Source organism: Sylvia atricapilla, chromosome 13 (genome assembly GCF_009819655.1).
Source record: "Sylvia atricapilla isolate bSylAtr1 chromosome 13, bSylAtr1.pri, whole genome shotgun sequence".
NCBI lineage: Eukaryota > Metazoa > Chordata > Aves > Passeriformes > Sylviidae > Sylvia > Sylvia atricapilla.
The window spans coordinates 13,358,028-13,366,266 of record NC_089152.1 but is presented as its reverse complement, the minus strand read 5'-3'; the positions used below and the strand labels follow the sequence as shown (position 1 = coordinate 13,366,266).

At 42.1% G+C, this 8,239-nt stretch overlaps 1 protein-coding gene across 2 annotated transcripts; it reads left to right on the top strand.

Annotated features, from left to right (window-relative positions):
• Window positions 1-1,507: 1,507 nt before the first annotated feature.
• MNS1 (meiosis specific nuclear structural 1) lies at window positions 1,508-7,937 on the top strand. Of its 2 annotated transcripts, XM_066328482.1 has the most exons (10): window positions 1,508-1,587; window positions 2,025-2,114; window positions 2,300-2,427; window positions 2,900-3,002; window positions 3,828-4,057; window positions 4,779-4,995; window positions 5,075-5,182; window positions 5,923-6,180; window positions 7,079-7,204; window positions 7,627-7,937. In XM_066328482.1, the coding sequence occupies exons 1-10, from the start codon at window positions 1,585-1,587 to the stop codon at window positions 7,723-7,725; spliced, it is 1,362 nt and encodes a 453-aa protein (XP_066184579.1). In that variant the 5' UTR covers window positions 1,508-1,584; the 3' UTR covers window positions 7,726-7,937. The 2 variants fall into 2 exon arrangements, with proteins under 2 accessions (XP_066184579.1, XP_066184580.1); XM_066328483.1 differs by lacking the exon at window positions 1,508-1,587 and having other exon boundaries at window positions 2,027-2,114; window positions 2,304-2,427.
• The last annotated feature ends 302 nt before the right edge of the window (window positions 7,938-8,239 follow it).

The following is an 8,239-nucleotide window of genomic DNA, read 5'->3' as shown; positions in this document are numbered from 1 at the left end:
CTCAAAATATTTTTCCATTGGGAATCTTTCAGGGTATTAGTTCTGCGTTCTGTCTCTTCTGTGAAAAACGCACTGCTAACAAATAGTTTACATGCAAATACAAGCCACCTCTTAATTTTAAAAATAACTTTGTGAACTGACCCATTGGTCTCTGGTATATATTTTGTTCAAGCATTTTTACTCCCACTTTTCTGTAGGAGTGCCTTGCTGTCCTGGAGACTGACTCAATGTATGTTTGTGTTCTCCTTTGAGAGGATTGTTGTTCCAAAAGGAGGCTGTCATGTGAGAAAAGATGACATTTTACATCTCAAGGTTATTCACTCTTATTTCCTGAAGTGAAGGGCAAGGACTTTATTTTATTCTTTTCTTTGGTAAGAAAGAAAATTCTGCCTATTTCCAGTGAATCACATATCTGTTTACTGAGGAGAAGGGACAGCAAAAATATCTTCTGCACCATTATCTCCCCAGTCCTGTCACCTCCAAACCTTGAGCACTCAAAGTCACTGCTGTGCCAGAGGAGTCAAAAGGTTCCTTCTTTCTAAGTCAATGCCTTGGAATCATTGGGGGATGGGGGCACTTGTTTCCTTGCCTAATAGTGAAAAGAGAAGAATTGCAAAGAACTAGGGAACATTTATGATCTTTTTCTGTCTCATCTCTCTTTGCTTTGTATCTTCTTAAAGACATGTTCTCCTGTAGTTTATTCTTCCCTTTCCCAAGTGTTGTGGGAAAACACTTTTCTCATTGAAAGGACAGAGAATAATCAAAGCTTCAGAAAGGATTCCACCAATTTGGGAAAAATTGTAAAAGATTTAAGATAATAAGTGTTTTCATCCTAAAAAGATATTGACACATCTAGAACTCTATCAGTAGAAATGAGCAGACTTGTTACCCAATTCTCAGAGGTAATTCTCTTAAGCTTTATTAATTTTAATTAATTTTTACAAAGTAGGTGACATTAATGAATTTGAAATACTGCTTTAAGTAAGCTTAAATGTCTTTGGTTTTGCTTAAATGTCTTTGGTTTTGCTTAACTATGTGGGAAGGAACATTAAGGTGAGAAAAGTGAGTGGGCAGAGTTTGGGGAATTGGGTGCCACAGTGTTATTTCCTTACTGGAGTAGAGTCAATCCGGAAAAACTGTAGGGAGCAGTTGTGCTCTGTGTAAGGTCTCTTTGGAATACTGAGGGATGGATTATATTGAATAAAGCATACTCTGTACCAAGTAACCTGACCAGAAGCATCTGTTTTGGTGATGTTCGTGTTCTAGCTGTTGTGTTCTGCTCTGTGCCTGTATCTCCCATACCTGCTGGAAGGAGAGAAATTCTTAATTAAACGCTGCCACCTGGGGTTTGTGTTTAGAGGTGAGGCAAGTGCATTAATTTAAAGTCGCAATTCAAGAAATGCTTCTAAAGATAATCAAAGTCCCCCCGGCGGTGACGTCACGCCGTAATGACTCCGCCCACTTGGGGTCACGTGCTAGGGTCGGGTCACCATCTTGGCCAATCAACGAGGGAGATTTCCCGGAAGTGAAACCGCGCCTTGGAGCCCGGCGGCGCCGCGCGTTGCCACGGCAACGGCCGGCAGGATGGTGAGAGAGAGCGGGGGAACGGGGGCGGCATGGGGAACAGGAGCGTGAGGGGAGCGGGACCGTGAGGGGAGCGGGATCGGGGGCGGCGTGGGGAACGGGAGCGTGAGGGGAGCCGGGATCGGGGGCTTCGTGGGGAACCGGACCGTGAGGGGAGCGGGATCGGGGGCGGCGTGGGGAACGGGAGCGTGAGGGGAGCCGGGATCGGGGGCTTCGTGGGGAACCGGACCGTGAGGGGAGCGGGATCGAGGGCGGCGTGGGGAACGGGACCGTGAGGGGAGCGGGATCGGGGGCGGCGTGGGGAAGAACGGGACCGTGAGGGGAGCGGGATCGGGGGTAGCAGGGGGAACGGGACCGTGAGGGGAGGGGGACCGGGGGCGGCATGGGAAGCGGGTCCCCGCGGCTGTCCTGCGCCACCGCCTCTCCCCTGTCGCCCGCAGGCGTCCGAGGAGCGGGAGTGGAGGAGACGGGCGGCGCGGCTGCGGGCCGAGATGGAGCGGGAGCGGCAGATGGATGAGGCGCTGCGGGCGGTAAGCGCTGCGGGGGCGGCCGCGCTCAGGGAGGGGGAAGGCTGAGGAGAATGTTCGCCTGGCTTTACCTTTGGCTGCTAGAGCTTTCTCTCTTAACAATCATTACTGGCTTGTATAGTCTTTTTTGACTGCACAGTCTCCTTGCTCGTGCGAGAGCTGGTACGGAAATTGTTTGCTCTGATCAGGCAGAAGAGAACAGAAAGCAGAGAGCGCTGCAGCTGGAGCGAGAGCAAAAGCTGGCGGCCGAGCTGGCGAGGCGGGACCTCGAGAAAATGAAAGATGAGAAGATCAGGCAACAAGTCAGAGCAAACAGGTAATTCAGAAATTTCCCAGCTGCATCAAATTGGCTGCTGCTGGTATCAAGATTTGGGAAAGCTGTAGCAGGAGTGGAGACGACTCAAACCTGGAAGGAAAAGTTATTTTGAGATCAAAATATAATAAAAAGTTAGTCTTAAGCAAGTTTTGTCAATAAAAAAAAAAAACTGATCCACAAAATTTTCGTTTTGAATATATGTTTATGTACACTTGGGCATATCTGTGAGCATACATGTGAACCCGTGCTTATACAGTTAGAAGTATGCAGAACTGTTGATAGCACATCTAGAAATATAGGTAATTCTTGGTTTTAAATGGATTTTTTTCTTTTTCTGCCCTTTAACTAGAGCAATATTTTTCATCTGGGTTACCCCAATGAAAAATACTGTGTTTAAATAATGATGGAAACGTAATTTTTTCCCCTAGATACCTACCCCTTTGTAATAGGCTAATTTGTTTTTCCCCTCCAGTCTTGAACTTCGAGAGTTAGAAAGAAAGCTGAAATCTGCTTATATGAATAAAGAACGAGCTGCACAGATTGCTGAAAAAAAAGCTATATACGATGAGAAAATGGTAATTTGTGTATCCCAGCACCTGAGTCCCGTAACTCTTTGTATGGATTGTGCAGAAGATTTTTCCTTCAACCTTTTTTATCTAAAATATTGTTCAAGCATTCAGTGTTACTGAAAATACATTTTGTATTATGAAGGAATTAATTATCCAGTAATAACTAGGTATAACAAAAAGTTTTACTTTGCCATTGCAATTGAAGGGGTAGTGATTGAATTAGATGTATGACTGGTTATAGTTGTTATTTTACTGGTTTTGTAATATTTATCCTAGTCAAAACTATGATACCCTTTGTACAGTTACTGTTTACAGTCGTGGATCCTTACCTCAGAGTCTGGTTGTTGAAAACAATGTTACTGTTGATAAACAGTGATCTGGGTAACTTCAGAAAGACTTGCAAGTTTGTATTTATGTATAGAAAGATATTGGTGATCAGGCAGGGGATTCTGATGCTATTAATGCTCTGTAGAGAGTTGAGTGCAGGCAGTTGCTGTACAGCAATGTGCTCATTGAAGGTGCCCTCTGAAGCCCAGCCTCATTCCAGTTGTTGTGCTGATGTGAATGAGTCCCACCTGTACTCAAATGTTCAATACTTTTTTCTTTAAGTATTTTTAGTGCTCCTCAAGTTGGTCAGATCTTGAGGGTGCCCTTCAAGGGTTCTACTGACTGGATTAAGCTATTAAGTATGTTAAGGCTCTATATTTATAGACTGAGGCGGAAGACATTAATTTCTGCTAATACTGCAGAATTCCTTTCCATACTGTATTTTTCATTACAAGTTGTTGTAGTGGGAACGAAAAGGAATCTTGTGTTGCCTTTTTCCCCTAGAAATGGGAGGATGAAGTAGCCCAAGAGATGAAGGAAGAGTATGACAGGTATCTGAAAGAAGAAATGTCTGCAGAACTGAGGCGAAATGAGGAGAAGAAAATATACCATCAAGAACTAGACAAGCAGCTTGAGGAACAGGAGAAGAAGAAGCAAGAGGCTTATGAAGAGTTTCTAAGAGAGAAACTCATGATTGATGAAATTGTAAAAAAGATCTATGAAGAAGATCAAATGTTAGTTATTTTGAATTTTTATTCTTTATTAATTTAACACAAAGCAACTAATATAATCTGCACAGAGAGACAATTTGTATGTAACTATTCCATATAGACTAAGGCCCATTTTAATTTTCCTTGGTGACATTTTACTAGAAAGAGACTTCCTTGCATGAATTTTACTCTTGAAACTTCAGAATGTCACAGTCTCGTGTCCTTGTTCCCCAAACATGAAATCCAGCTGATTTGCAGGAGAGCTTCCATTGGGTCTATCATGCTGGACACAACAGCATATTACACATTTCTGCCTCACCTTGTGTCCCTGCCTTGCCACCAGGGGCTTTGTTTGCATGTCTTAGGAACAGGGAAGGAGGTTTCTGAGGGCAGGGTATTGTGTGTGGGGAGAGTTTAGTGTAAATAAAAAGTTTAGGGGTTGTGGTGCTATTGGGCTTTCTTCTCTTCTTTCTCTTTGATGGGGCACGTATAAAATGTAGCAGTGAGTACTTTTGTGTACAGTCTGTCTTCCAGAAAGGTGTTAGACATGAGATTCCTTTCTTGGAGCAGTTTACTACTGAGTATTTTCAATTTAGCTATATAGTTTCTTACTGAATGGTTAACGAGAGTCATTTCAATCTTAGTGTCAGGAATATGTTGTGCATCTGGTGAGCATCTGGTTGATTAAATGCTACTCTGCAGTGTGTTAAATAATTATTTGAACATTTTTTTCCATCTTCTACAGGGAAAAACAACGGAAATTAGATAAAATGCGAGAAACTCAGACATACATTGAAGAGTTTATAAAAGAACAAGCTATCTGGAGGAAAAGGAAACAGGAAGAGATGGAAGAAGAAAATAGGAAAATTATGGAGTTTGCCAACATGCAACGACAAAGAGAAGATGATTGGATGGCCAAAGTTCGAGACACTGAGGAGAAGAAACAGAGAGTTCAAAACATGGTATCAAAACTTTGAAATTGTAGAAAATATTTTTGTATGTTTCTGTCTTTCATTTAGAAAGCTTTCCTTCTTGTAATAGCTTGCCAAGACCATGGAAAGGGAAGAACAGAGGCGTAAAGAACAGGAACAAATCCGCCAAGATCTTTATCTGGAAGAACAAGAAGCGATGGAAAGGAAGAAGGAGATGGTAAGTGCTGGCAGGTACATGAAGGGTTTTTTCCCACATTTTGGATTTCTAAGTCTGCAATGTTGTTTATCACTTTGGAGTTTCTAGTTATGTTCTAGCACAAAGTATTTATTTTCAACTCTATTTCCTAAATGTACATTAGCTTAGGTTTTGGATGGAAAATCTTGTACTTTAAGTTTCCTTTTCTGTTCCTAATGTATTTAAGTTTTCATTTCAACGAGGAAGGCAAGGGAAGGTTTTGAATACGCTTATGGCCCCATTTGTATATTTATTTATATTGGGAAGGAGAATACCAGTAACTTTCAAGTTTAGGTTTAAGCTAAGCAGTTTTATTAATTGCTTTTTTTCTGCATGTCTATTTCCTATTGGAACTACTCATTGGAACACTCATCCTACCTTGCTGTGGGTGACAAACAAAATGTAACACAGGTTGAGATAGCAAACACTGCTATTTTTAGAGTGTTGTTCAGGATGACTGTCTGGTTGATTCCCTTCATCATAGTGAGAAAAAACATCCCCTTTGGTTTTGGACTTAATTTTCAGAATCCTGTGGCATTTCCCAAGCTGATTAATACTGGAGAGCACTGTCAGATATAGAATGTTTGCTCCAGTTAGTTATGCTAGAAGTTAAGAGCTATAGTAAATTTATTCCAAGATAAACAGAGTAGATTGGCTGCTGCTGCTGAGAGTCTTTCGCAGTAGGCTCAGTAATACTGCATTTTACTGAATTTCCTTTATAGGCAGAAATTGAAAAGAGAATAAGGCAGCGCCTAGACTTAAGGCAGACATATGAAGAGCACTTTGCTCTAAAGGCAGCAGCACAACAAGCCATGAGAGAAGAGGAAGCAGCCCTGCGGCAGCAGATTTTGGCCAAGCTGGCTGAGGATGATCGCATTGAGCAGCTGAATGCGCAGAAACGGAGAATGAAACAGCTCGAACACAAAATGGCCGTGCAAAAAATTCTTGAGGAGCGTCGCAAACAGTGTATTGCAGAAAAGGTAAGAGTTTCACATGCACCTTTGGTGTGAGCACAGTGTTTAATGTGGGAATACTTGTGCTATCCCAAGGCACAGTGCTGGTGTTGTTAGGGAAAGGTGATGGGAATTGCAGAGAATAGCGAAGGGAACCAGGACTTCATTTTGGTTTCTGACAAGAAAAAGTATTTTTAGAATGAACTTTTTTTGTAGCTCGAGAGGATTGGGGTAAACAACATCCCTTCCTCCGTGTAGCTGTGTACTGCAAATACCATTGGCTCTTCAGGAGCCATGAGATCAGCAGCACAACTGCTGTCCAGTTCCACATCCCTGGTCAACTGCATTGATTATGATGTGTGAGGAGGGGAAGGCCTAGCCTTGCTTTGAGGTTGTCTCTTTTATTGAGATCTGAGGAAGAAAAAGTGAAAGCAACACATGGAATCCCATACTGCTGTTTTCAGACCTGTTTATAGACCCTATAAGGTATTAATCACCTGTGTAGACACCAGTGTGAGAATTCATACCTATTGCTCCTTTTCCTGGATTAGAGCAGTAGGGCTGGAACAGACTAACTTGTCTGAGAGCCAAAAAGCCAGCAGAACTGAACACTGTCCACCTTCAGAAGGGCTTCTGACACCAAACACTTGGATAACAGACTCACCCCATGACTTGCCATTCAGTTTTCTCTTTTGTCTGAGATTGTCTTCCAGTTGCCAGATAGGTATTGCTTAAACAATGCTTTGTGGGGTTTTACATACACTTTTCCATCCTTTTCAAGAGAATTTCCTGTGACCAAGAATTAGTACGTGGAAGTTCAAAATTTACTCCACTAAAACTTTTTCTCTTTATGCTGTTGTGGAGAGTGGTGGAAACAAATGTTCATAGAGCAGAAACAGAACTCAGGAAAACTTGTTTATTGTAGGAGCGTGAACTTCAAGAAAGAGAATTAGAGAAGAGGAGACAAGAAAGTATCCGTGCAATTATTGAAGAAGAGAGACAGAAACTCTTGAAAGAACATGCATGGAAATTGCTGGGTTATCTTCCTCGAGTAAGTTTATATGGTTTTTTATTAAGTTGTCCAGCGTTACTTGATTTCCCAAGTTATCTCTTTATATGAGGTAATTCCAACACAGGTAAAGGTGGAGGCAGAGCCCCAGCCCAGCCAGGGCCTCTCTTCACTGCAGTTGCTTCATTTTACTGAACCTGCTCCTGCGCTGCACTGACTGTAATCACTCCTGTGAGCTAGAGAATGCAGCTAAATGTTGTCTTTTGGCAGAACAAAAAGGGGGCTCTGGGTTAGCACTGATTTGTAACTCACCTCTTCAGGTTTTGTGATGGTTTTCAGGCTTGCTTTCAAGGTAATATAACAGTATTATGGATACCATCTTTTCTTCCATAGAAAATGTCAGAGATCCATAGTAATCTCTCTACTTTGTTTTTCCTTCTGATGTTTCTTTCCCATTAATGCAGGGAATAATCAAAGATGAAAATGACATTAACATGCTTGGAGAAGATTTCAGGTTGGCTTACCAGCAGAGAAGAGGTAATGAACTTTCAGAAGAGAGCTGAACCTTCCCCCAGCTCAGCTCCTGTTTTGCCACTAGGTGTCAGCTGATTCCCAGTGAAAACTTCCATTTGCTTTTAACAGTGAGGAATTCCTTTTTTATAGCATTAAAAGCCTTCATTTTAAAACCAGAGTTCTAAACAGATGAGCAGTTAGTTTTATACAAGTGTGTGCTCCACTTGCATTTTCCACCAATAAACTGTTCTGGAGTTCTCAATTATTCTCAGTCACGTAGTAATGTTAGAAATGTTTTCTTCAGCAACACAGCAGAAACCTCACCTAGCATGTGTATTCCAGTCTGGACCAAAGGATTCTCCTAATGCACTAGTTCAGGGAAGATGTGGCTGTACTGGCATTACACTACCACAATCCTCATCCAAATGTAGTGTGTCTCGTCTCCATGAGGTAGGTCTGAGGTTCTTCAGTGGCAGGATCTAAGCAGAGATATTGTGTCATTCTGAGGTCAGAACTAATGTTTATACCACTCTTTCAGTGCGTAAACTGACTAATTTTTGTCCC

Bases quoted from the DNA above. Each gene is read 5' to 3' on its own strand.
- MNS1 (XM_066328482.1), top strand. The intron at 2,115-2,299 runs GTAAGCGCTGCG...TGCTCTGATCAG, and splicing joins TGGATGAGGCGCTGCGGGCG to GCAGAAGAGAACAGAAAGCA. The intron at 7,205-7,626 runs GTAAGTTTATAT...CCATTAATGCAG, and splicing joins TGCTGGGTTATCTTCCTCGA to GGAATAATCAAAGATGAAAA.